The sequence below is a fragment of the Oryza brachyantha genome, chromosome 12 (genome assembly GCF_000231095.2).
Source record: "Oryza brachyantha chromosome 12, ObraRS2, whole genome shotgun sequence".
Lineage (NCBI taxonomy): Eukaryota > Viridiplantae > Streptophyta > Magnoliopsida > Poales > Poaceae > Oryza > Oryza brachyantha.
The window spans coordinates 3,217,700-3,245,264 of record NC_023174.2 but is presented as its reverse complement, the minus strand read 5'-3'; the positions used below and the strand labels follow the sequence as shown (position 1 = coordinate 3,245,264).

The following is a 27,565-nucleotide window of genomic DNA, read 5'->3' as shown; positions in this document are numbered from 1 at the left end:
GGTGGTCCCAGCACTGCAATTGTGATGTTATTTTCAATTCGTGTGCAATAATAACTGTTTACCCTGTCTTGGAATGAGTAAACTTTGTCTGTACCATTATCTCATACCTTGTTTTTTTTTAATGGTTTTGAGGCTTTGAATAACAATATCTGATGCCTATTCATTTCATTTCGATATGTTGCATCACCAGTTTAATACAACTAAACATTGTTGTAATTTATCAATTCTCTAAACCTAAATCATCAATAGTTACACTACAATATGGGAACCTATTCCCAGTCTAATACAACTAAACATGCACATCAGCTGGGTAGTCTGCAGGGTGCTTCTTGATTGTGTCCCGCAGCAAACGCTCTTGCTCCCGTAGGTTGGAAGGAATTTCATCATAAACATCGGTGAATAGTTCAGCAAGTGGTGGTTTCGGCATTCTTTCTGCTACCTGAATGGCTTTCAGAAGCTGCACGGAAAGTAAACTGACAATTTCAGATTTCATGCACATGACATTGAGCTAGACAATAGACTACCATACTGCAACAGAAAAAACATTACCTCTTGTCTCACATTGTTCCTGAGTTCAGATTCATCCTCATCATTCCACCAGCCGTTCCCCTGAACCCATTTTCTGTACCTGGAAATCGGATCTCGTGCTGTTCGCCAATGCTCGATCTCATCAACTGGCCTGTACTTGGTTGAGTCATCGGATGTCGAGTGATGACCAACTCGGTAAGTTAGTGCCTGAAAGTTTAATGTTCAGTACTGATGTAATGACAATGTTTCGGTTATGAGATTTGCTCCGGTCCAACAAAAAGTATCTCGAGGTACCGGTACCTCACGGTACTAAATCGTTTACCACTATGGATCTAGCCGAACAGGACGGGTATTGTTAGATCCAACGATCAGAAATGATTTGGTACTCTGAGGTGCTGGTACCTCGAAATATTTTTTGTTGTACTAGAGAAAATATCTTCAGTTATTGTAACTTAAAAATGTTTTCACCTCAACTAAAATTGGTCTCCCTTCCTTGACAGCCATTTCCCTGGCTGCATGAACTGCGCTGTACACAGCAAGTGCATCGTTGCCATCTACTCTGATGCTGCGCATTCCATAAGCCTGACCACGGATAACAGCCCCATCACCTGCAATAGCAGTTGAATTCAAGAAGTTACTGCACAGATCACCTGTAAATTGTAATGGTAATGCAGGATTCAAGATGGAGAAACATGTCAATACTTCTGAACTGTTCACTAGTTGGGGTGCTGATTGCCCAGCCATTGTTGCGGCAGAAGAAGATCACCGGCGCTTCCATAACTGCAGCAAAGTTGAGTGCTGCATGGAAGTCTCCCTGAACAGATTCAATCTGTCAGAAATTCTGGGTAACAAGGTAGTAGCTGACACATGATTCAGGTGATTAATTGCTCATCAATCTACCTCACTTGTGCCGCCATCACCAAAATATGTGATGGTGCATGCATCTTTCTTGTCCATCTTCAAAGAGTACGCAGCTCCAACAGCATGAGGGAGCTGGGTACTGATGAATCATCAAAAATGGTAAACTCTGCTCTTGACTTGCATGAATTTTTGTGGCATAGAGGAGATATTTCAGACTTACGCGATAGGTGATGAGACCGTGAAATAATTTAGACGGTTTGATCCATAGTGAATTGGCATTTGCCTCCCTTTACCATAGTCCAGCTTATTCCCAAAGCACTGGTTCGCAAATTCCTGCAATGTGAAGCCACGCCATAGAAGAACACCAGGTTCCCTGTACTACAATTGGCTCCAAAGTTCCCAGCCAAGAGAATGACAGTAAGTAACTCACTTCTCATGATCATTGCTAGATTAATAAGCATTCTTTGGAGTAACTGATATATACCTGAGGCAGTACAATGTCATCAATAGTAAGTGCAGCAGCAGAAGCTATGTTGATTGCCTCCTCACCATGTGAAGTGAGGTAGAATGAGATTCTTCCCTGCCTCTGAGCTTCAAAGAAGATTGTATCCATCACCTGGAGGGTAACCATTTCACTGTACATCTTCAAAGCCAACTCCTTACTGACCTGACAAGAGTGAGCTGTAAACACTTCAGAACTGAAGATATTTCAAAACATGTTTGAGGAATGATCCTTATTCATGGAGCCATGAATATTACTACACCTCTTGGAATCTGCTACCAGATATTGTTCTGCCATCGTCATCGAGAACACGGTAACAGTTGATCCTTTCCTTCTGAGACTCTGGAAGGAAGTTCATTTCAGCAACAAAGGAGACCTTTCCTCCAGGGAAATCTACTGCCATCTGCTGTGGTAATAGTGTAAAATAAATGAATTTCCCATGGGAATAATAAATTTGTCCCAATATTGGCCACCAAAAGTGAACTTCACATGAATGAAATTATTTTTTAGACCACAAAGAACTTGATTTGAATTATTATAAAGGCAAATCATATCAGTCCGAATCTGACAGTGGTCTTGAAAGTGATGGACAAATTTAAACATTGATTAATCCATCATGTTAAAGTCAGCATTCTTACAGGTGGAAGACGAGAAGAGACTCCTAATCATTGACCTCATCCATTGACACTGAAAGCGCATCGAGTATTAAAACTAAATAATAGTATAATCATGACACGTTTCCTCATCCTTGTGAGCCTATCAAACAAAAGACAATCACACCAACCCATTGACACATCACGCAACCACACATCAGCTCATCCTTATCTGATTAGTTTATCACTTTTTGTCAATTCAATTCACAATTGTTCTATGCTACTACTTTTCTTTTAGATGTTCTGTTTCTTTCCTGAAAACTCAGTTTGGAATTGACAGCTTGGCCTATGGTAAGTTTGCAGCTCAGGAGAGGACACACACAGATGTAAGGTGCTGTGAAAGAAAATGACAAATGGTATACTACAATCAGGAAAAAATGTGAGAAAGGAACCATTTTTCAATTGCTATCTAATATAAGCATTTTTTAAAAAACACAAATGGATTATAAAGAACATGTAATTTTCATTAGTTTCCAGGATCATCCTTCGAGATTCCCAGAAGGACATCAATTTGCATAATTTTATATGATTCAGACAAAATATTCTGAATATTCGTACGAGCACAGGTATCCTTAGAAATGTGTGAAAAAACCAGTAAAAAACAGTAAGCACGTGTGCTGTCCACTGTCCACATACCTGGTGATCATCACCGGCCACCAACCCGTTCTCCGGTTCCTCGACGGCGGCGGCGGCGGCGGCGGCGCTGCTCTCCCCGGTGAAACGCCGGACGGAGCAGAACCCCCGGCGGTCTCCCGCCGCCGCCGCCGGAGACGCCCCAAGAACCGGCGGCATCGAGCCGAGGAGCCACGGGGCGGAGGGAGGGCAGTGACGATGCTGGGACGACGACGGCGGCGGCGGGGGGCCGGAAAGCAGCCTCCTCGCCGCACGGCGCGCGAGCTGGGACGACGCCCTCGGCAGCCACGGCGCCATAGGACGAAGACGACGAGCCTGCCTCCAACTCCAACCCACTCTCTCTCTCTCTCTCGCAGCTAGCTAGAACCCAAAAAGAATCGTCTGGAATGGCGGTCGCAGCCAAGAACGCGAGAGCAAGAAACTGGCCATGCCCCAGCTCAGCTCCTCAGCTCTTATACTAGGTGTCCGTGTTGGAATTGGATAGCGATGACAGGTGGGGTGCGTCCGTGCATCAGCTGGAGCATGGCGCGAGGAAGAAGACAAGGAGAGGAAGCAAAGGAAAAAAAGGACGACGACGACGCGCGCGAGGCCGAGGCGAGAGTGAGTTGGAAAGATAAGTTTGCGAGCGAGGCAGAGACGACGACATGGGAAGGGAGAGAGGAGGGGAGGAGTAGACGGGCACGGCTCACAGGAGCGGAGGGGAGAGAGAGCGACGGACGAGGTGGCAGGGGGACCCCACCCGTCGGCGACCGTGGCTGACGTGTGGGCCCGCGCAAGGGCTCGAGGCGAGGACCACGTGGCGGTACTGTACTACTACGATGATGCTGTCTGTCTTCCATCTTTGGAACAGCATAATTTTGAATATATGAATACTCACGGAGTCGAAAGAGGAAGTAAACTCTGGAATTTCATTTTCAATAAGCAATGTGTGGCTGTAACACTCAGGGTAATTAACACTTTTAGAAAGATACAGAAAATTATGTGGGTCATTCGCATCAGTGAGGCGACGGCCTAGGATGCCCTCACCAGGAAACAGTTTTTAGCACACAGGTGTATGTGATTGTATGTAATCTAAATAGTCATCAAAAAATATAAAAAAATTTGACAAGATAAATTAATATGAGTTATATCACTCCACAAACATGCATGTTTAAATTCAACTTCTACCGGTTGTGACAAAAAAACAAACAAAATTAAAACCAAGTATACGCAAATTCATAATTGTTTTTATTATTTTTGCTACAACTTGTAGAAGTTAAATTTAAACTTGCATGTTGGTATAGTGATATAACTCATATCAAACTATCTTGTCTTGTCAAATTTTTTCATATTTTTTATAGCTATTTAGATGACATGCAAGCAACGGGTGTATGTACACCAATGTAAAAAACTTCTTCCCGCCCTCACCCCCTCCCTAGATGCAAACGAATTGGATCAAATTAGTTTCATGTGTAGTACTCCTATATTTTCCTTTCAAGATTCTGTATGGTCCAACCTGTACGTTGTACCTGACAACCCACAGTGCTTTCTTCCATAAAAACCTTGGAAATAGCTACAGGTACGATTTTTGGTACGATCCAAGTAGAAACCAAATGGCAAACACGGCGCTAGTGGATAGATGAAGGGCATGACGCACGCGAACCGTCATCGGCCAACTATAGTTGGCCATAAGACCCCATAAGACCCAAGGCACGATGTATGATAGCCTGGCCCGAGCAAGGCATGGCACGGCCAGTGTCGGCCTGAGCCAACCTAGCCCGACGATTGGGTCATGCCTGGGCCACCAGTGCTATCCATGGGCCATGGGCCAGCACAACTTGGCCTAGCATGTTGATCAGGCCATGCCAGCCTGACACATTTTGGCACGGCCCGATCATGACTAGGCCGTGCCAGGCCAGGCGGCTCATTTGGCCAGCTATACGTACAAGGAATAAGTCCAGTTGACGTCCCTCAATTAAACGTGTAGTCTGTTTTGTATCCCTCAACCCAAATACCAGAAATGTGTATCCCTCATCTTGTCCTTACCGTGCATCCAAGGTCCTAAGACAGTATGTAGCAATTTTCTGTCCTGTTTCGCTGATGTGGACACGGCTGGGACCCACATGTCAGGAGGCTGTTGGAGAGTTGGACGGAGTTAAATGTATCGTTTGACTAGGAGAAGTGAGGTTGCGTCGTAGCTCTACTCACAAACCCTAGGGGAGGCGAGCTCGCGCCGACGATGGAGTGGAGAGGGAGCGGTGGCGGTGGTGAGCGCGCTAGAGGAGAGCGGGTGTGGCGCGCAACGGCCGAGACGACGAGCCTCCGAGAGGCGATAGGGAGCGCTAGAGCATCCTAGCCGTCGGCGCAGAGGTCCGAGGAGGAGAGGACGGAAGGAGGCTGGGCCAGGCGGCGGCCGGCTGGCGAGGACCCCACAGAGCAGAGGCCAACGCCCGGCGAGCTGTGGCCTGCGGGCGACGGGTACGCCGGTGCGGGGCCTGCAGGCTGTAGTTGACTGTAGTAGTAGTATTTGCGTTTCGTGCGATTCTACTTTCATGCTTTCTCAACTGAAAATTTAGGATCACTATCAAAATAATTTTGAATCATGTGTACATATCCACGCAAAACCGTCGAAATACTTATCGCACAGAAGAACAGAGGAGATATATGTTTGTTTACGAGCAGCTCAAAGAGAAAAAAATATGGGGCTAGCAACTCGAATTTAATTTAATTTGTACATGCATATGTGCATGAGGAGATGAATGAGAATGATGGCATTCTAGCTTGGAGTGAGCTCCCTCTTGTCGAGCATGATGAAGGACGTGGCGTCACACTTGAAGTCGTATCGCCAGAACAGCTCCTGCCTCCTTGGCTGCACACTGCTTGTTCCCCGGCGACGGCTCGCCGGTCTTCGGCCCGTTGGACCAGTATATGTACTGCAGCAGCACCTCGCCGTCATCGCTGATGAACCTCTCTAGCACGAACTCGTCCGGCAGGTCAAACACCGCCGCATCGTGCATGGCCAGCGGCTGGTACCCGCACAGCAGCTCGCCCTTGCTGATCTCGTACGCCGCGCCACGTGCAACCGCAGCACGAAGTCCCGCCGCGCCCAGCCAAACTACAGCGGCACCGGCGGCTGCATCCAGAGCACCTCGTACACCGTCGACCGCACCAGCGCCATCGCCCTCACTGCCTCGAACCCGACCTCGCTACCATCTCCCAGCACGTGGCGCACCTCCTCCCGCAGCCTCCGTCGCAGGTCGCCGTGGCCAGCCTTGCCGACCTCCATGATGAGCAAGGGCAGGAACACCGAGAAGCTGCCGACCTCCATGTTGAGGTCATTCTCGATGGCTACAAGCATGTCATCGACGGTGGCACGGAGCTCGGCGGCCCAGCTGCGCGCGCCACGACGGAGGAGGTCGATGCTGAAGGCCTTGGTGCGCGCGTGGTCAGCCTCCTCGACGACACGAGTGCCACCGATGAAGCCGACGCTAGGGACGTAGGGCAAGATGAGGACATCGTGACTTCACATTTAACTCCGTCTATTAATTTCCCAATGGCCTACTGGGTCCCAGCCATGTCCACGTCAGCAAAACAAGGAAGAAAAATGCTACATACTGCCTTGGGACCTTGGATGTATGATAAGGACAAGATGAGAGGTACACATATCTGGAATTTGGGTTGAGGGAGGTAAAATAGACTGCACGTTTAATTGAGGAACGTTCAGCGGACTTATTCCTACGTACAACCGTGGTATGAAAAGTTTCTTACCCATAGAATCGCTCTACAAACTTCAAACAACCACTCCGAGGATACAAGAACATCAGAAAATTCAACAAATGCCTTGACGCAAGATTTGGCTTTAGGCACTGATAAATGATCTGCATATAGATAATGTTTTTGATCAATCCATAAATACGTCGCAGTTGCCAACCACCTACAGAGCTTCAGGACCGATACCACATGTGCTTCGTGAGCCTTAAGGTTGACATACGTGTAGTAGTTCAGAATATTTGATATCCTGATCACAGAATGGAGGTGCTAGCAGATCACAAGGTTTCTGTTCTTGATGATAGGTTACAGTATAACTACCTGAGCTCAAAGGTACTCATCATTGTGCCGTGAAAGTGTTGGCCTCTCCTGCTTTGGGTCTGGCATAACCTAAACCTCTCAATTTCTCTATCAGCTTCCTCTCTGCAGCAGCCTGAAACCATGATCCTATGATACTGATAACTTTAGCAAATAGAAATTCTAACATAAACATGAGCAGATTCATACCTCGAGAATGGGACTGTCTTTTGGAATGTTGCATGCGAGAACTATGTTTAAACCTGTCTTCAGCACTGACAAATAAATGCCGTAAGCTTTATTTTTTCGAATATACAGATACTACCAATGCTGGCCAAATATAAACAGAAATAGTACCTAAGCGACGAGCCATGCCTGAACCAGTGTTATCAGAGGTTCCTCCTAGTACAGAGGTGACACTCACTCCATTACCCTGCAACGACCATGAAGAGGCAATATGGGAGAAACGTTAGTTTCTAAAATAGTTATACATCAAATTATGAGAACATAACTTCTCTTAATTTTTACCGGACGAGTGGTTGCAGCTGCATATAGATGGCCAAACTTCGCTGTGTTGCATCCAACCCAAGCATAGATCTGAAATTACAAAGAGAATCCTCAATTCTCAAAATAGATATGTTGCACAGCACAGAGAGCATTGTTGCATAATGTACTGCAAACAAGAATGATGAGATTCAAACAAAATGATCATCCAAATTATACCTAGATTAGATGACACCAGGCCATGCTTACAATTTAAAACATGGTATGCTGCATCCTTATATGCCTAGCATAGAGATCACAGACTATGTTGAAGTTTTATTAGGGATGTTATGGGCATTGCGCGGGAGGCCAAGGCACACGATCAGCTTAATACCTGCCTAGGGAGACACTACCTGAGCAACCCTGTGAACAGTACCACAGCATGGCATCAGTTGACGTCTGTTGGTTAGGCGATAAGATTAGATCGAGTTTTATCTTAGGGTCAAGTCATAAAATCAATATAGAAGGATGGATTGCATCTTTATTCAGTTAATCAATAAATCAGAATTAATCTAACTCCCTCAAGTTCTTCCGAACTAAATTTTCTTCTCATTCCAACTAAGCCACACCACCCATCTATCCACCCAGCTATCCTACCTGCTGTGTGTATCCCCAAGGAAGTACCATAAATATTGGTCCTGTTCGGTTGTCATGTGCAATTATGTATTTTCATGGGCATGCTTTTCAAATTCCTAAACAGTGCAATTCATGCAAAAGAATTCTATATAGAAGTTTCTCATCTGAGCTTGCTAAAGTAAGATGTTCACTTTGTACTGGTTAGTTCAGTCATTTATATCCTCAAATAGCTATCACAAAAATCAGCTAATCCTTCAATCATTTAATCTCACCAATCTCAAACACCACCATTGACCATTGTTTATCATATTCATGACAAAACTATGTAAAAAAAGATTAACTGACATAGGAAACATCCTTATAAGAGCATGCTTTATGTTCTGAGTTCTGACATACAAATAAAGGTAATATAGACACATTAAAATTTACCCTATTTCCAGATAATGCACCTTAACTAGATCAGTTTACAAGTCAGATATGCATTGCTTGAGTAATATTTTGATGTAATACCAGAGTGAGGAATTGAGGGAGCAAACCAAACATATGTATTGTCAATTATCAACATCTCGATTAGTACGCTACCATACACAAAACTGACAGCTCAGACAAAACTCACACAGATTAATTCTTTGTTTATTGAGAATCGATCCAAACAAACTTTGGAACTGTAAAGAAAATTACATTTATATTTTGGAATTACGGACTTGGACCAGGAAACCATCTTTACCTGCTTAGAGAACCTTATTATCTGAAAATGAAGGATAACGTCATGCAGATCCTCTGTGAAGCAAGTAATTTGTACACCTCCCTGAGACAATGGATCACCTGAAGAATCGATTTGGCTGTCTGTCTGAGATGACGAACCCACAACCAAATCTGAAAAGCTTGTTCTCAGTTCCTCTGAAGCCATAATGTGACTCTAACCCTGAAATGAGATCAGCACAGTTGCTTAGAGAAGCAAACATGTCCTCCACAAAAAAAAAAAATGTAATAGCACCCGTGTGCAATGAAATGGCACATACCAAATTCATACATAAGGAAGAGAAAATGAAAAAGAAGAGGCACAGTCATCAGGTTGGGGTAGAATTTACAAAGCAGAGCATGATTTACAAAACAAAAAAAAACATAGGGATATGGCAAGTTCAATCACAAACTTCTAAATTTTATCAAAGAACAAAGCAAACATGACTAAACATAGTATACCTATCAGAGCTCAGCCCACATGTCGTTGCCAGTGAGAATCTCGGTCTTATAATATGGCTGTTTGTTTGGTAGATACGGTTTTATGAATAAATACATTATTACAAACAAAAAAAATACAGAGTACACACCAAATTATTTCAGTAGTTGAAGTAAACTATAAGACAATACGGTCGGCATAAATAGACAAACAAGTTAAGGATTGCCTACGGAGCATTCATCAGCCAGCCACAATCAATTAGCCATTCTCATGAGTCATGACTACCAAGACTAAAAATACACTGTACATCACGGAGCATGCAAGCAAGCATCATATCTAACAATTCAAATTTAATTTGGATAAAACACTCCACATCACACTAAAACGATCAGATCGATTTATCTAATCTAATGCGAGAAATTTAACTATAGGCCACTCCATTCAGTGATCTTTAACAAAATACTACCCTCTATTATAAAAATGCCACCCATTATCTACCTTTCTTAACAAAATGTCACTCCACTCCACTGTATTTGAAGCTGTATTCTCTTTTTTTTTACATCCAAAAAAAAGAAATGTCAAAAATGCCCTCTCTCCAAAGGCACTACCTGCTGCTGCACGACGGCCGGGTACCTGCCGGGGGAGGAGAGCTGGCGGCGCTGGGCCGCGGCGGCCGGGGAAGGTCGCGGACGCCGGGGGAGGGCGGGGGCAGGCGGAGAAGGCGAGCTGGCGCCGGGCCTGAGGAGGCGACCTGGCCGCGGCTGCAGGGGGAGGCGGCGGCGGCCTGGGGGGCGCTGACGCCGGAGGAGGGGGTGTCGGCCGGGGGGGCGGCGGCGGTCGGGAGGCCGGGGGAAGGCGGCGTCAACAGGGGTCCGGCGGCGGGAGGAGGCCGCGGCGGTCGGGGAAAGCGGCGGCGTCCGTAGCTGGTGTGGGGAAGGACTGGAATTTTTACATTTTAGTCCTCTCAGAAAACTTACTTTATAAATAGATTCTCAAATAAACTTAAATCAATAATGGATCTTTTCTCGACGCCGAGGTCCAATGTGTCCGCGCCACTGTCAGTGCCAAGACTATCCGCCAAGGATCTATTTGTAAAAAAGTTCTAGAAAAAAACTAGTATGTAAGAAAAATATTTACAAATAGATCATTGGCGTCAACGACATTTCACGTATTTTTGAATAAAAGAAGAGATACAGCTTCCAATTCAGTGGAGTGGCATTTTGTTAAGAAAGTTAGATGAGAGGTGGCATTTTTATAAGCTCATGCTAGAAGGTGGTATTTTGTTAAAAGCATCTAAATGGAGTGGTCTATAGTTAAATTTCTCAATCTAATACACATGCTGTTGGGACCTTGGCTACACATCACACCAAAGTTCTACGGATCTATTTGACCCATGAAAACACATCAATATCTAGTACATGTATCATGAGTGACCTATCAACTGCCATAAACTCATCATACGCGACTACCAACGGAGCAAGGATCAACAGAAGAGTGATCCTTATGGAGCCATACACGCTCTGGAGAATAAGGAACAAAAGAGTGTTTGAGCAGCAAATACAAATCTTACCAGAAACACTGAGGCAGATAAAAGAAACTATTGACTTATTGAGCCACCGCGTAAACAACTCAACCAGAAGAATGATGAACAATGGATTGTTTGGCATCTCTAAATTTTACAAGCTTTTTCTTCCTTTAAACTTTTATTATTTTGTTTATGTACCTGAAAGAAGCTGGAAACTCTTCTTTCCCTGTATATCCCCTACCCTCCCCTTCTATACTCTAACTTGTAACACCAACCCATTTTATTGAAATGGATACATGGTAGAGTCTCTTCTACCTTTTTATTCAAAAAAAGATCACCAGAAGAAACAACATGAGCTCCAGGAGAATTACAGTCGGAAAGGGTGTCTGGATAGGGGTTCGGGGGATTGGGTGCGACGGGGGAACCACTGGGACCGGGAAAGCTTTAGCTCCGGGCCAACACGCAACCGGCGCTAGCGCCTTTAGTTAGAGGCTCAGGCAGGGGATGCCATGGGGCTGGCTGTAGAGAGATAGTATGCATGGAGGATGACACCAAGAGCGCGCGGGTGTTAACGCCGGATTTTGGTAAATTGCCGTTATGGAATTGAAACACAACTAAAGATCGAGTCGGATAGGAAGGGGCGAATCGGCTGAAGGCAGGAATCTTGAAGCGGCATAGATACAGTCGATGGAGTCCGAATCGGACAGGAACTAGAGTCCGAATCGGACAGGAACTAGAGTCCGATTGAGTCCAAAGCTTAAAGATAGATTCGGTGTTAGTTGTGAGTCCGTGTAGATTAATTAGGCGTTATCTTAGAGTTTGTTTAGGATTTTTATATTTAACTAAAGTCCGAACGTTATAAGTTAGTTGATAACGGTTTCTTATCCGGATAGGTTAGTTAACACCCGGAATATAAATATGTGTGCCCGGGGTCATTGTAAATCATCTCTAGATCAATCAAACTCGGTGCATCGCCTCAAAACCTTCGACTTGCTTGATCTTTCGCGCGTGGTTTGTCAGCTTTGCAATGTAAGTTCATGTTTGCCAAAACCCATCGATCAACTAGAACATGACTGTCTTGGTTAAGTCCGATCTCCTGCCTGGTTGATCGGCGGGCTGAGCTCTATTATTGCTTTGATCTGTTAGCTTGAAGTAGTAATAGTTCTCGCTCAAATCCTTGCGTGTTCTTCTTTTTTGATCTGCTAGCATGATTCTGGTCAACTTGATTCTGTCTCGGTTCGGTCCGATCAATCTGGTTGGCTGGGTTTGTGTTGTCAGATTAGATCCGGGGCTCATGAGGATTTATCGCTGGAGCTCTAGCCAACATTACCTTAAGTAATCTGTTGGTAGATTCATTAAGCTCACCGATCTTCATATTTCCGTGATTATATCATGTCAGATTGCATATTGTCTCGGTTAGGTCTGATCTATGTACATTTGGTGCGATCTGTTTATGGAGATTTGTCCGATCGGCTGGGTTTAGTGAATTGGTTGGTAGATTATGCTGATTTGCTATTCCGTTACTTGCATGCTGCAATGACTAGTTGATTTCACATATGATTATATTTAGGTCTCTATTGTCTCGATTGGTTCGATCTTCTAGATCTAATATCGGCATATGTGTAGTTAATTATTATTGTTTTTATACTAGTAATTGGTATAGCGTTCTGATTTATATTAAATTCTACATTTAGTCTCCTATCGGGTTATCGACTTTACGTGAAATAAGCGTTGAATCGGCCCGATCGGCTGATTAATCTTAAGACTGTCTCGGTTGGGTCCGATCTTTTAAGATTAATTAGTTGGTTGGTCTGCTTAGTATTTATCTTCTGACTCAGCTGATTGAGCACATTTATACTCACTATCATGAAATTTCTGCAAAGCCGATTGTCTAGTTCATCGGTTAGGGTCCTAGGACGGTATCGGCTATCCAGTCGATAGTGGTTTCGGGGTTAACTGTTTTTCCATGTTATATCTTGTCAGTTACATGATCAAACTGACTAGCACGTCTAGCATTTCTAAGAATTAGGTCATGCACTAGGGTGGTCTAAGATTGATTACCATGTCTACGTATGTGACTGTGGATTGTCATTTTTAGCGTCAACAGTGGGTCAGCACACGGCGGCCGGCGGCCGGCGGCGAGGGATCAGGGAGGCTGCTCGGGATAGAGGACGAGGACGACAGCGAGAGAGGCCGGACTACTGGACTCCTGTAGAAGGGAAACGATCGAAAGGAGAGATATTGGGCTGGGCTGGGCTAGGCCAAAAATGGCCTGCCGCATTTTTCTGGTGAAAATATCTAGAAAAGTCCAATGTGACTCGCAAATATAGGATTAACCTCTTGTGTGAGTTGTGATGAAAAGATTTAATACTCTTGTTTTTACTCCACTTGCTCTTGCTTACTTTTTCTTTAAACTCTTGTGGCTACCAAGTACTTGCTTTTTTGTGCACATAGCTTGTGGTAGATCTAGATACATTTATCTTGCTTGCAAATGTGCTTTTGCTTGTTCTGTCGGAAATTCCTTTAGTGATCAACGGAAATTACGTTAAAAATCAACGAAACTTCTGTCATGCGTTGTTGCGTCCACTTTAACTTCCGGTATTGTTTCTCTATCATTTTGTCTTTATATAATGAAATAATATCTCGGGTGTTCAGTAGCTAATTACTGGGTTTTTTTGTACCCAGCAGTAGATACACTTTCTTTATGTGTCCCAAGACAAATTACGTGTTTTTAGGTGTCATGTAGCAAATTTTGCAACTCACATGCATGTGTTTTTTTGTGGGAGTTAAAATAAAGTAATAACACCTGAACTTAGAACTGAAAAAAGAAATGCAAATTCAAACAAAAAATATACTAAGGTTAAGGATACAAACACATCTGGGTAATTAGGAAATAAATAAAAAGAAAACAAGAAATTACAGTGAGTTTACATTTAAGGTGTAGTTTTCTTTATATTATACTCCCTCCATATTTTAATATATGATGTAATTGACTTTTTGTCACATGTTTTACCATTTGTCTTATTAAAAAATTTATGCAAATATGCAAAAGTTTAAGTTATAATTTAAATATATTTAGTAATAAATCTAATCACAACAAAATAAATAATAATTGCATAAGATTTTTGAATCAGACGAATGGTTAAACATGTACTAAAATTTAACGACATTATCTGTTAAAATACGGGGGAGGTACAATTTTAGACTATGTGCAGTACAAATTTAGGTGAGCGATAATTATGAGAAAAAAGAAACTAATTTTGATACTTTCCGTCAACATTTTCTTTTGGTTCAACTAGTAATATGCTCGTGTATTGCAATAGGCCACGAACAAGATAGCGATATACAGATTGAGGATGAGCTAGCAGGATTAATTAACACATAGGTCCTCGAGATTAGGGTTGCGAGTTAAGAGATAAAATTCCTCACGACTCATGAGGTTAGGGGGTGGCATGTGTGGAAGGACAAGGGTGGACGCGCTACATTTTTTAGCGCAAGGAGAGGAGGATGCGAGGGACCGATGGACAACGGCGTTTTCTTAAGTATAATAAGTTTACAAAGAACCTTAAAAGCAAAATGTTGATATCTTAGGTTTTACTGGAAGAATTATGGGATTTTTAAAAACCATTTTACTAAATAAATTTTATTACTAAAACTTCTATATAAATATTTTTACCATTTGAATCTTTTTTAGCACGTTACCCCTCCTGGCATGGGATAAAGGGTTATCACGCCACACCAAACTAGATGGCATGGCAAGGTTGCCACGCAGCCACCACTAGCGTAGTAGCAGTAGGAAGCACTGCCACGCCAACTAATCAATATGGCAGTGATGTCTTGCCACGCTAGGTCGGGTGACGTGGTTATAAGGTTCAGATAGTGAAAATATTTAAGGCACGTACAACAGTATAAACTGTTGTTGTCTATTTACATATAAAGACAACTAAATAGACAGCTTGTATAATAAATTATCTATTTAGCTGTTTGTAGCATATTTAATACTTTATTTTTTATGTTTGTATTTGTTGCATGCAACCAATGTATAAAGTATTTCTCTAGAAAATATTCCATGCAACTTAGTAGCACGTGTCCAACCAGTAGACGAACGAGAGACGCAATCTAGTTTTTCTTAAATTAATGATGCCACGTAGGATTACTAATCTAATGTGAACGTATATAAACGGCTGTTGTCTTGTACATTTCCATGTCTTGTAAGTTTAGTAATAAAATCATTTATTAAAAATATTTAAAAAAACCAGAAATATGCAAGTAAGCAGAGTACTGGTATTAATAATCCACACGGTTGGTATTAATATGCTTGTGATGGAACGTATCTGCCATTCTGGTTCACAGTAACCAAGATGATGTAAATGATCACATCATCCAACCATATAGGAGTACTATATACACCGTCCTAAGTACATATACACTACATAAGTCTGTAACCACAAAAGCTAGCAAGAGACAGGAATGATCTTGTACCATCATGCCTCATGCAGTAGCTTCAAGTGAAATGGTAGCGTAATCTTTTGGCCGGCTAGAGCGAGTGGAGGTGCTTGGCCTTGTCGATGGCCTCCCTGACCTTCCGGGTGGGCTCCTCGTACAGCATCGCCGGGTCGTCGAGCTGCGCGCCGAGGCTGGGCTCGCCGAGGAACGCGCGGAAGGTGTCGGCGACGGAGCTGGACAGCGACCGCAGGTTGTAGCCGCCCTCCAGGAAGAAGACGCACCGCCCGCCGCACAGCTCCGCCGCCAGCTCCCTGATGCTCGCCGCCAGCGCGTAGAACGTCCCCGTCGTGAACTGCAGCCCGGCCAGAGGGTCCAGCGCGTGCGCGTCGTACCTGCAAATTCCCTTTGATCGGATTGGTGAGATAATCGGCAGGATTCACGTCCATCTTTTCGATTTTGCTTATAATTCAAAATTTCAATTTTCATCTTATATTTAGAGTTAGGATTTTTTTCATCGCGGTTTATTTTATAGCCTTGGCTTTTAGAGTGCCAAGAACACATATATAAAAATTTTATTTACAAATTATTATTTGTTTATAAATATAAATATGACATTTAGCTTTTTCATCCCCGATTCAGAAATATCATGTGAACTTATTTTCGGTTTCGTGGCATGGTTCTTTTCTGAAGAACTGTGGCTGTGGGAGGATGAACCTACCCGGCTGAAACAAGGATGATATCAGGCTTGAACCGCTGCACTGCTGGAGCAATAACCTCATCAAATGCACACCTCATCGCGTAGTCGCCTGCGCCACCAGGCAGTGGCAGGTTGAGCGTCGTGCCCTCACCGTTGCCCTGGCCAACTTGGTGGATCTTGCCAGTGCCAGGATAGCTTCCAAGCTACATACATACACCAGCCCAGGAAAAAGAATGTTTTGATCTAAATTATAATTTTGTTGCAAGGCCAGACGATCTTACTACACCTACTAGTAGTGTTAAAGGTAACAAACCTGATGAGTTGAGAGGAAGAATATGTCTGGATCGTCATAAAAGGCATCACATGTGCCGTTACCGTGGTGAACATCGAAGTCTATTATCATGACCCTCCTTAATCCATGCTGATGCTGAGCATACCGAGCGGCCACTGCAATGTTCCCAAAGACACAAAAGCCCATGGGACCTTCGGGGACAGCATGATGTCCTGGTGGCCTTACTAAGGCAAAACCAAGTGGTGGAGTTGGCCCCAACTTGGATGCTGCAACCTAGGAAAACATATAACATTTCTCGGGAAATGGGCACTGCAAAGGAAAATATACTGAACCATAAAATACAAGCAAGCAAAGTAAAAGATGGAAAACATCAACGGAGACAAAAACTCGTTACCACTGAATCAACCAGTGTAATTCCAGCACCAGCTGAAAGGAGACACTCATGGAAAGTCTGCGTGAAGAAAAATAAACTATTTAAAGAGAGGCAGTATGTAAAATTTCATAATTCGAGTTCTAGTATTTTCCATCAACAGAAGAAGATCAGATGGAGGCATCCTTGAGTAGTAATCCAAATACACGTTCATGGAAGTATTTTGTACTAAAGAGATCTGGTACTCACGAGAGAGAGGGAGAGAGAGAGAGATCTGGTACTCAAATGAACTATTGTTTGACCTAATTTGAGTCTTAGCCTGCAATAGAAGGTACTCAGGTTTTAAATAGATGACGCCGTTGACTTTTTATATATATTTGATCATTCATCTTATTAAAAAATTGTGCAATTATCATTTATTTTATTATGACTTGGTTTATTATTGAAGCTACTTTAAGCATGACTTGCATATTTGCATTAATTTTTTGAATAAGACAAATTATCAAACGTATATATCCATAAGTCAATGGCGTAATCTATTAAAAACAGGAGGGAGTATTAGAATAACTGAGATGCTAAGTGTAGAAGCCCTGCAACTGTTACTATAAAAATTTATGAACCACTTGAACTGTTTGCTTTTGCCATTCATCTCATAAGTCCATGAATAATTTGAGGAATAAATGTTATTCCATTTTATGAAGGGCTTTCTGAGGTTTTACTTGATTTGATATGAAAGAAATTAGTGCAGTAACTAGTCAGTCCAGGTTCGTTGATCAACATATGAATGGTAGAAAAATAGAAACAGAAGATTTGATGATATAGAAAACTGTGGCAAGTGCATCGATGAAATAATGTCTAAAAGATGTTTAAATAACCTTTCAACGGGAAAAGGACAGGGGAAAAGAAAAGAAAGAATGTGCGTAGAGTATTACAGTCTGTGTAGCATATGTTGGTCCAGTTCCTTCAATGAATATCAAACCTTCGTCTGAAGCTCTACTCATAGCCTGCAACCATTATAAAGCTAAGGCATCTCTAAACAAATCATTCAACCAAATATTGTATAAAGGACAGCTGTATAATCCAAAAGTCTGAGTTATGCATTTTTGAAGGAAAAATATTTCAATTCTTCTCTAATAGTAGAACAAGGTAACATAGATAAGAAGCAGCTGCTTCATAGTATTCTCTCCAAAACATGGTAATACCAAAATAACACTACCATGATGAAAAGTACCTTTTCGAGTCCTGTTATGTATGATCTTGAATGAACTCGTGCAACATCATCAAGAGAAGCAGGTTGGAAATTTTGAATTTCAAGAACCTGTGAACCACGAAGCTGTATGCAAAACAAATACGAAACCTCAGTTAGAATAGACTGTTTCAAAACTTAAGAAAGGGCTGCATTACTTTTCTTATATACCTTCGGAGTAAGCTCAAATTTTTCGAGAGCTTCAACTATTGCAGGAACTCTTTTGTTAGATTCTGGATGTGATTCCTGAGATACATAGTGATATCAATCAGATGAGTCATCTTAACATATCGTGAGTTCGTGACTTTTCTTAACACTCTCTCTTTCAAGACTAGTATTTGGTGCACACAAGTACACATCTACAGTAAGACAGTAACAAAATGTAGCCTCCATTAAAAATAAAGATAGTAATATTATATTTCAAACACTCCTATAGAAGGACTGGTCAAAGAAAGTGCAGATAAATCCAATTCATACATTGCAAATTGTTCGGTGATATAATATTTATCTGTCCTGGTCTGCATGATCATCAACAAAGGCCTATAAGAGATGATTGACATTAAATAAAACAAGATACTCTTTCTGACATATTACCATGTTTATTTGTCCCTCAAAAGTACAATCTAATTAGGATAACGTGCAAAAATCCCAGAGTCAAGTAAATTGCCGGGTGCCTTTTCCAATCAGTACTAAGTTATCAGTTATTCAGTTATATGTTTGTAACTGAAGTTTCACTGCAGGGAAGTTCATCACACTTGGAAACCTAATATGAAAGCTTCTCTAAATTAAAACATTGAAACGAACATACCTTGTTATGACCCATGGCAGGAGATGTACAATACAGAATACGAGCATCACGAAGCAAACTGTCAGGCAAAGCTAAGTCTTTTTTAGCACCATTTGCTTCTGGAATAGAAACTTCATTGTCACTTGGTAAGCAATATGCAGTCCAACACCCATTATGCTTATGGTTTCTTTCATTAATTTGAAACCTTCTACAGGTTAGTGGATGATGACTGCCAAAGACACAGGGATGCCTGAGCATAGGCAAAATCCTTCCTAAAAGAAAAGGAGACAATGTCCAAAGTACGTTACACCAGTTAGTATTCATTGACTGAAAATAAACCAGATAAATCAAAAACCTAAGCATTGAACAATAAATGCCTAAACTAAGTGGAAACAAAAGTATAACATCCTGAAACAGAGAATTTGATCAGCAATTATATTATATCAAACAGTAGAATGATAAAGACATCAACTAAATGGAACCCACTCAGATATAAGTATATTCCTAATCACTTTTGTACAGACAAAAACTCTCATCGTTTCGCTTTTGGAAGAAAAAACGAAATTGCATCTTTTTTTTTCAAACGAAAAATTATTTGCGGCTAAAACTTTTATATACGCATCCAAAAGGAAGAAAAAGGAAAAAAAGAAAGAAAAAGCGTATAGTGCAATACCACCCAAAAGGAACGAAAAAAAGAAAAAAGGCACGTACGCACAACGAATTAAACCACAATTTTTCACCTGACAGTAGTGGTTTCTTTCGTTTGAGGAATTCAGCTAGCGCACGCTCACGCATTCGAGCAATCCATCCATCCCTACTATACAGATTACCTTGGTGCAGCCAGATTGCTCAATTAAGGAGGAAGAGCGCGCGCTAGGCATTTCCACAAACAGATGGCGGGCACAGGAGGTGACATCTAAAAGATGAACTCGGAAGTGATGACACGCAGACGAATGGAGTCGCTTCCCCTACCTCCAAGAACCGGAAGAGACGGTGCCCACAGCTGCTCCATCCCAGCTCCAAAGCATCTATCTCCCCCCTCCTTCCTCACTAAATCCCCTCTTCTCTATCACTTCTTGCTTCGTTTCTTCCTTCCTCCCTTCCTCTTCTTATCTCATTAATCACAAAAAAGAGAAGAAGAAAATATCTCTTCAACAAGGAGCATGGTCCATGAACCACCACAGGATTTCACCCGGATCTTCCCTCCCTCCCTCCTCTCGCTATCTCCTTCTCTTCTTTTCCAGCAAAAAAACTCTTTTTTTTTGGTTTTCTGAGAGGCGCAGAAAATCTCCAGACGAGCAAAGCAAAACCACTCGTAGTAGCAAGCTAGCAAAATGGGCCGGCCCTGTCAGGAGCCCAATACCAAAACGGCCCATATAGACCCATTTAAAATGGGCCGAATCATCCGGCCCATTTCGCGACGAATCCTCCTTCTCCTAGAAAGAGGCAGACGCCGCCATTGGCGTCCTCCTCCTGTTTGCTCGCCGCGTGCGCGTCGAGCTCCGAAACGCAACCCCACCGCCTCGTGGGCTTTTGATCCGAGCGGCGGCGGCGGCGGGAACCGGAGGAGGAGGAGATGGCGCAGCCAAGCAAGGAGCCGTGCAAGAAGGAGGCGTGCGACATCCAGGCCTGCCTCTCCAAGAACATGTTCGATTCCAGGAAGTATGGTGTTTCGCACGCTCTCCCGATTCCGAGTTTCGTTTTTTTTTCTTCTCATTATTCTAGTCCGTTGTGATGATTGCACTGGGGAATTGTTGGATGGATTCAATTTCTTGCCAGGAATCAATTTGGGGATATTTGACCGGATTGCCGACGCATTGACTAGGTTTGGGGAACAATCGGTTTAGGGCTGATGGAATGTTAGGTTCAGATGGCATCGTTATTATCAGCAGCTGCCAGTTCTTGTTGGGGAAGTTGTGGTATTGCTGATGGGTGGTCGTGGCATCAAGATGGTGTTTGCTTCAAGTGTTTGCTGAAGCCCCCTGATTTAGTTGGTTGGTTGCTCGCTGTTGACATAAATCTAGGTTACTGGTTATCATGCGGTGTCAGATTCTAAGAGGAAAGTGGTTGCCTTGCTCATTTATTTCATTTTTGCGATTGCAACGCCGTTGACCCCAAGAATTTGATTATATCCAGCATATTGTCCTGACCCTTCAGCAAAAAAAGAGAGATGTTGTTGGTTAATTTTTCACAGCTTCACGATGGACTAGCCGCCTAGCCTTTTAGCTTCAAGCTTTCAGTCCGTGTGCAATTTGAGCGTGAATGGGGGTGTTTTATCCCATTCACAGGAATGGTTTCTTGAATTTCACATATGTTGGAGTTGCCTGTAAACTGACTGTTAACTAGTACTCTTGGGTGCTAATAGCTTCGTCCCATAATCAACATATTTGTTGTCTGGGATAGATTGCGATATACTCCCTTCATGTTTTTTATATGACGCCGTTGACTTTTGAATCTACGTTTGATCGTTTGTCTTATTCAAAAATTTTATTTAAATATACAAAATTATAAGTCATACTTAAAGTTCTTATAATAATAAATCAAATTATAACAAAATAATTAATAATTACATTTTTTAATAAGATGAATGGTCAAACATAAAGTCAACGATGTCATATAAAAAAATATGGAGGGAGTAATGGTTTATTATAATCATTATGACTAATTTTGTTGGCCACTGCTGTTATAATTTTTTATGTACACTTATGTTGTTGATTGATTTGTGCAGTTCATTAGTGACAATTCATCATAATTTCCCTGCTTATATTTTGTTTATGTTGTGAGTGTGGTCAGTGCATTATTGTTGCCACCACATGCATAGACTATGCATTTGGTTTGTCATTGTATATATGGCTCATGACTGTATGTTTGGAAGTAATGATTTTCTTACCATTATCCTATACTAGGCATTCATCTGTTGCTAGGACAGTAGCACGGAATCTATATCCTGGTTTTATTGGCTGAAACTGACCAGTGTTTGCATGATAAAAATTTGAGTATTCTGCTAGATAATATTGTGTGTATCATTTGAGAATCACAATGGCTATGGAAGTAATGGCATATATGGGACTTATGTGTCAAATTGTTATTATGCTTTTCTCTCCAGGTGTGTAAGAGTGATTCAGTTACTTCAATCCTGTTGTGAGCAGTGTGAGTACAAATCCACGCACTGCGGTTCTTTGTCTGGACTATTGAAAAACATTTCCAAATGATGAAACCACACCGACATGCTTCTCTGCAACAATCAAATAAGAGTATGATTTATTTCTGTGGCTACCAATTTTTTGTTGAACATTAGTTTGTTCTACCAGATTAGATTTTGAAGGGAGAATCAACCACGTACCTCATGCAGTCATGCTACCATTTACTTCTCTTTTGATATTGGATAAGTAGTATGTTAACCATGCGGTATGGCATGCTAACTGTAACTGCTCTATGCAAAGCTGTGTTAATTTCCATTATCCATTACCTACATAGTTATCTTTGTTATTTAGATATTGAGTGTAGTTGTTTTCTAGTTGACAGATGATTTCTTTTACAGGTTCTTTTAGGTTTGCGTAGAGTTCAGAGTGATAAACGAGTGTCCTATGGTACAGTGCAAACTAGGTACTTCAATTTAGCTTTCTTATTGGGTCCTTTTGACCTGGGCCTATCTATTTGAGTTTCACTTGAAGCTATTATGATAAGAAATCACATGCCATTTGATTAGCTCAACTGTTTGTTTTTTGTACATGCCAGGTGATTCAGGGAGAAAAAAAAACAAAGCCATGCTCAACCTGCAGAAGCAGAATGGTGCTCTTGTGTGGCTGAGTTGTTTTGTACAATCGGTCAACAGAAAGACATTTCTTTAAGATAGACAATGGTACCCTTAATTTGTTGTACCTGTGGTGCCCTTCATAATTAATATACTATGCTCTTGTATAGTACATGTGTTCTCTTGTTCCCTTCACAATTATTCTGTACGTCTATGCACATTATGATACTGCAAGTTTTTCAGTGACCCATTTTTCATCCTTTCAATGTTCTATTGTAAGAAAGCTTAGGCGAACATGACACATAGAGGGTTGAAATTATGAGAACAATACTTGTACGGTTGTTTTTTCCCCTTCAATATGCTTTTGGTCTAAAAAAGACAGTTATGGCTGGACTGTTGGATATGATGACAGCAAGATAATCTATCTATTAGACCATATGAAGTCACAATCCAATTGCTTAGCTTTATGGCTAGTTTCAGGTCATATGTAAGTACTCTAGCTGAGGTATTGAGTATTCTGCCATGGTTATCTACAGTATATAACCAACAACCATATCTTCTGAAAGGGTACTCTTATCTTTTGTGATGCTACCTACCATGTACTAGTGCAGATTGGTATGCAATGACATCAAGCTGACATGTACACTACATTCTGCATGTACAACTAATTCTTGCTGTCTACTTGGGACCAACCAGTTTGTTGGTATGTCTTCACATGCCCGCTCCGTAATTTGCTGCTTATCTTGTATAGATGCCATAATAATAATGTAGCCTGCCAAGCATTATATATACTCAAGAGGGCGATGTATATATATTCTGATTAACAGCAAAGATCGTATTCTTTAAAAGCTGCTTTTTTTTTCTTTGCAACAAATTAGCGACATCTAAACGGCTGAAAGCTAAAGTGATTCCATTTATGTTTGTCTACTTGACAAAATTGACTGCATTGTAGTATACAATTTGACAAGGAAAATGCTAGATGTACCAAAACTGGTGTTAAAGCTTGAACGGTATATATATTCAACGGAGTCAAGTAAAGGTGACTGCAGGGGGAGATCCTTTTTTTGCAGGAGGGAAAGTGTGTTTTCTTTACTTAATTTTTGGTTGGGTTAAACTTCTTTTACTAGAGAAAAGCTAAAACCCAAATAAATACTCATTTTTTTTCACCGTGCCTTTCTAAAATCAACCCTCCTTGACTGAATTTTGTTAGTTTCACACGAAGTCGCAAAATGTATATTCAAATATGTAGTTGTGAAAACCAGCTTTTAAATGTGTAAAAAAAAAACTAGTGGATAGGTCACTTGATCATCAACTGCGTCATGATTTCAGTAGCTTGTAGTGTGTATTCATGTATTCGTGTGTGAACTTTAAGCTTTAGGACCAATATTTGCATGAGTGCTGGTCGATGAATAAAACAGAAGGGAACAGTTTGTCTTGCAATCTTAACTGCAACCTGAATTCTTATTCTGAAGTTGGCAAGATGATTCCATCCAAAATAAATGCATAATGAGCTTGATCATGCCTAGTTCAGGCAGAAACCCAGAATGGCTTCCTTCATTTCAGTATGTTCTGGCAGTTGATCAGCAATCAAAGTATCAAAACAGACGCCAAAACCATGGGCATTACCCAAAAAAAAAAGGAGCAGGGTCAGATTATCAAACTCTGAATTACCACCCATACAAGAAATTTTTAAAAAACAAAACCCTGAACATTCATCAGCCAAACAAAGGAGTGGAAGAACAAGAAAGGAAGGATCAAGAACCATAGCCATTAACTATGAAGAATATATAGATCGATCGATATATACATACACCTGGTATATTATGCATGCAATCTACTGCTTCTGTTTGCATCCAAAGATCAATCAGAAATTCAGATTGGCGGCGCCTTCCTCGAGGCAGCGTTGGATTTGTGCGCCAAGAAGAGCTTTTTCAGCAGCTTCAGCATCATCAGCAGGCTCAGCCTCCGCCGCCGCACCACGCTGCCGGAGGCCGCCGCCGCAGCAGCAGCAGCAGCGTGGCGGCGCATTTCGGGGGTGCCGTCGCCGGCGAGCCAGGCCTCTTTGGTCCACTCCTTGCTCAGCGGGCACGGCGGGGCCGCCGCCGCGCGGGAGAGCTCCTCGTTGAAGTCCTCCCACAGCATGTCCATCTTGGTCGTCTCCTCCTCGCCGGCGAACCTCGCGGAGCCATGGCCGCCGCCGCCGCCGTCGTAGTAGTACTGCCACCCTGCTCCTCCTCCTCCCCCCGCGTCGGCTTCCTCGCCGCCGCCCTTCTCGGCGGCCGAGAAGCTCCTCCGGTGATCGTACGCCGCCGCCACAGCGCCGACGACGTCGCCGCCGCCGAACCACGGCGGCGGGGAGGCGAAGTGGGGCGAGAAAGGCGGCTTCTTGGCGCCGTTGCATTGCTCCAGTGCGACGCAGGGGAAGGTGAACTCCTCCATGGCTGCAAAGCTGCAACCTTGCATTGCCCTCTCTCTCTCTGAAGTCTCTACCTGCAATGGAAGAAACCTATGAAATGGCTAGGGAGAGATAGGTGATATGGTTTCTTAAGCTCTCAAGCTCAAGTGATGGTTAGCAAATGGAAGTATTATTAAGCCATTTCTGTGATGGTTGGTAAGATGCTTTGGCTGATTAGATTGGTCCATCAAGAGAGATGCCAAGCAGGAAGGCACTAAGAGGCAGGACCTAATAGCATTATTAATGTTTAATAGCAAGGTCATTATATACAGCTAAAGTCCAAGGGCAAAAGCGTATATCAAATGGGTTTGGCACTAGACAGTGTTCAGTTCAGACGTAACAGAGCCCAATAGTTTAGACCTTGTTACCCAATAGTTTAACCCTGTTTGGATCTCATGACTTTTTTTCCCCTGTCACATCGAATGTTTGGATACTAATTAGAAGTATTAAATATAGACTATTAATAAAACTTATCTCATACTCTGGACTATTTTGCGAGACGAATCTATTGAGCCTAATTAGTCTATGATTAGCGAATGTGATACGACAGTAAGCATTTGCTAATCGTGGATTAATTAGGCTTACAAAATTTGTCTAATGAAATAACTTTTATTTATACAATTAGTTTTATTATCGGTCTATATTTAATACTTCTAATTAACATCCAAACATCAGATGTGACAAGGGGAAAAAAGTCCCTAGATTTAAACACCACCTTAATGTTCTACTTCCTCCGCCCCCATCTTTTCATCGCTTATTCTTATAAGGTCAAAATTTAAATTTTTAATCTAAAATTTAGACTCGAATATTAAGTCTTTTTATCTATGTTTATTTTCTAACATTAACTTTTAAATAGTTAAGAATATTTATATAATTTTTTATTCATAAAATGTTTTTTACTTACAAATATACTGTTTGGTTTTTTTCATAAAACACCGAAACAATGACCCCGTTGTTAAGGAATACGTGATGCAATTCTCAACTAACCAATCAGTTAGTAACACTCAGCAAGGCTATGTATGGATGGTTCTGTTTGTAAACAATTAAGATAGCTGGTGTTGAAGTGTTTGGTAGGGTGATTATATTCAAAAGCAAAGGCAAGTGCTGGATGCCCATATTGTAGTGAAGCAGTGAGTTGTTTTGAATGGTTTTGGAGGGAGGATGGAAGAGCATAGAAGCAGCAGTGCAGCAGACAGGCAGTGCTTTTTTTTGCAGCGAGGCCTTTCTGCTAAAACAACAGCTCTGAATGTTGCTTGCAAATTGGAATTCATCTCTCTTTCTCCCTCTTCTTTTCGCTGAGAAAGAGTAAAGACGGCTGCAATGGCCTTGTCAGCATATGTGGTGGCAGTTGCTTCGAGTGCTGGGGTTGCCACCTATTATCGTTGGTCTGCACTGTTCAAAAAATATCGATATATAAGAGTACACATCTTGAGCAAGTTTATAGTCCAACAAAAATAACCTCAAGGTATCAGTATCTCACGGTACCAAATTATTTTTGATCGTTGGATTTAACAGCACACATCCTACTTAGATAGATCCAATAGTGAGAAATGGTTTGGTACCTCGAGGTACCGATACCTCGAGGTACTTTTTATTAGACCGGAACAAATCTTATACATCTATACACATAGAAAGATATCAAGCTGTCAAACAGCATAGCAAATACAAATCAGCGCAAGAACCTTTTGAATTAGGTTGGTGATCTCACTTATGCTCGTTCGAATCTAATGGTAGATAACATATTCCCAAGCTCCTAAATGATACGAGGGGTGATTGTTTAGATATTTTATGAAAAAAAAGTCAAATGGTATATTTGCAAAAAAATAATTTATGAATAAAATTTTTATATATGTATTTTTAGCGATCTAAAAATCAAGGCTGGAAAATAAACTTAGATGAAAAACTTCAAAATCAACTCCGATTTAAGATTAAGAATTCAAATTTCATAAGCATAATCGAAAATAAGGGGTGAAAAATTTATATAATTTTTTCATTAGCATTTTGCGAAAAAAAACTTTATAAAATTAACCTTTCAGCTTTCTATATTTTCTACTAGTTCATTCGTCTGTACGACTGTACCCCTTGAATAATCATCATAAACTTAGTTTTGGCCATCATTCATCATCCATCGGCACTTCAAAACACGGCAATGCAATAGTAATTTCATCTAAAATTTAGTCAACTACTGGAACTCCTAACATGATCTGTCACTAGTTGTTTTGGGAATAAGAAATGATGTGTCAGTTTGTGGACTTGCTGTTGGCTGGTTCGGCTCAACGTACAGAAGCAGTGCTGCTCCGTTGAAAACGAGATTTCAGTACCGCTGTGCATCGTCCGGTTGTTACTTTTTTAGGTGCAGTGTTTCTCTCTTCCGGTGTGTTTTATTTAAAGTTTAAGGGCTTCTTCGGATCCTAGGAATTTTATAGAAATTTTAGAAAAAATAGTTCTAAAATTCCTGCAAAATTACTCCAAA

General features: G+C 41.7%; 4 protein-coding genes and 1 long non-coding RNA gene across 7 annotated transcripts; 1 reads left to right on the top strand and 4 right to left on the bottom strand.

The window, feature by feature from the left end:
• Positions 1-27: 27 nt before the first annotated feature.
• On the bottom strand, positions 28-3,614 carry LOC102700387 (2-oxoisovalerate dehydrogenase subunit alpha 2, mitochondrial). 2 transcript variants are annotated; one of them, XM_006663825.3, is made up of 9 exons: positions 3,181-3,614; positions 2,154-2,297; positions 1,874-2,056; positions 1,610-1,767; positions 1,429-1,528; positions 1,231-1,342; positions 997-1,136; positions 550-735; positions 28-457 (listed from the first exon to the last, which is right to left on the bottom strand). In XM_006663825.3, exons 1-9 carry the CDS (start codon positions 3,472-3,474, stop codon positions 290-292), a joined length of 1,485 nt encoding a protein of 494 aa, XP_006663888.2. In that variant the 5' UTR covers positions 3,475-3,614; the 3' UTR covers positions 28-289. The 2 variants fall into 2 exon arrangements, with proteins under 2 accessions (XP_006663888.2, XP_040385158.1); XM_040529224.1 differs by having other exon boundaries at positions 2,154-2,294.
• Positions 3,615-6,783: 3,169 nt separating this feature from the next.
• LOC102700666 (proteasome assembly chaperone 4) lies at positions 6,784-10,315 on the bottom strand. Its single transcript, XM_006663826.3, has 6 exons — positions 10,129-10,315; positions 9,068-9,265; positions 7,750-7,818; positions 7,579-7,654; positions 7,432-7,496; positions 6,784-7,357 (listed from the first exon to the last, which is right to left on the bottom strand). Exons 2-6 carry the CDS (start codon positions 9,248-9,250, stop codon positions 7,265-7,267), a joined length of 486 nt encoding a protein of 161 aa, XP_006663889.1. The 5' UTR covers positions 9,251-9,265; positions 10,129-10,315; the 3' UTR covers positions 6,784-7,264.
• Positions 10,316-15,327: 5,012 nt separating this feature from the next.
• LOC102701126 (histone deacetylase 14) lies at positions 15,328-20,121 on the bottom strand. Of its 2 annotated transcripts, none has more exons than XM_006663828.3 (9): positions 19,856-20,121; positions 18,905-19,155; positions 18,268-18,342; positions 18,082-18,183; positions 17,783-17,854; positions 16,875-16,931; positions 16,502-16,753; positions 16,210-16,391; positions 15,328-15,883 (listed from the first exon to the last, which is right to left on the bottom strand). In XM_006663828.3, the coding sequence occupies exons 1-9, from the start codon at positions 19,893-19,895 to the stop codon at positions 15,583-15,585; spliced, it is 1,332 nt and encodes a 443-aa protein (XP_006663891.1). In that variant the 5' UTR covers positions 19,896-20,121; the 3' UTR covers positions 15,328-15,582. The 2 variants fall into 2 exon arrangements, with proteins under 2 accessions (XP_006663891.1, XP_015698451.1); XM_015842965.2 differs by having other exon boundaries at positions 18,905-19,151.
• Positions 20,122-22,103: 1,982 nt separating this feature from the next.
• Positions 22,104-23,045, top strand: LOC107305402. The gene is made up of 3 exons (XR_001551551.2): positions 22,104-22,137; positions 22,425-22,489; positions 22,622-23,045. It is a non-coding gene; the product is annotated as an uncharacterized LOC107305402 (long non-coding RNA).
• Positions 23,046-24,107: 1,062 nt separating this feature from the next.
• On the bottom strand, positions 24,108-25,272 carry LOC102701400. Its single transcript, XM_006663829.3, has one exon. The coding sequence runs from the start codon at positions 25,098-25,100 to the stop codon at positions 24,510-24,512; it is 591 nt and encodes a 196-aa protein (XP_006663892.2). The 5' UTR covers positions 25,101-25,272; the 3' UTR covers positions 24,108-24,509.
• Between the last annotated feature and the right edge of the window lie 2,293 nt (positions 25,273-27,565).

Bases quoted from the DNA above. Each gene is read 5' to 3' on its own strand.
- LOC102700387 (XM_006663825.3), bottom strand. From the start codon at position 3,474: ATGGCGCCGTGGCTGCCGAGGGCGTCGTCCCAGCTCGCGCGCCGTGCG. The intron at 2,057-2,153 runs GTGTAGTAATAT...CACTCTTGTCAG, and splicing joins CTGGTAGCAGATTCCAAGAG to GTCAGTAAGGAGTTGGCTTT. The intron at 458-549 runs GTAATGTTTTTT...CTTTCCGTGCAG, and splicing joins GGAACAATGTGAGACAAGAG to CTTCTGAAAGCCATTCAGGT.
- LOC102700666 (XM_006663826.3), bottom strand. From the start codon at position 9,250: ATGGCTTCAGAGGAACTGAGAACAAGCTTTTCAGATTTGGTTGTGGGT. The intron at 7,497-7,578 runs GTACTATTTCTG...TTTATTTGTCAG, and splicing joins AGGCATGGCTCGTCGCTTAG to TGCTGAAGACAGGTTTAAAC. The intron at 7,358-7,431 runs GTATGAATCTGC...TCATGGTTTCAG, and splicing joins AAGACAGTCCCATTCTCGAG to GCTGCTGCAGAGAGGAAGCT.
- LOC102701126 (XM_015842965.2), bottom strand. From the start codon at position 19,911: ATGCTTTGGAGCTGGGATGGAGCAGCTGTGGGCACCGTCTCTTCCGGT. The intron at 17,855-18,081 runs GTACTTTTCATC...TAATGGTTGCAG, and splicing joins ACATAACAGGACTCGAAAAG to GCTATGAGTAGAGCTTCAGA. The intron at 16,754-16,874 runs GTAACGAGTTTT...ATGTTTTCCTAG, and splicing joins TTACACTGGTTGATTCAGTG to GTTGCAGCATCCAAGTTGGG.
- LOC102701400 (XM_006663829.3), bottom strand. From the start codon at position 25,100: ATGCAAGGTTGCAGCTTTGCAGCCATGGAGGAGTTCACCTTCCCCTGC.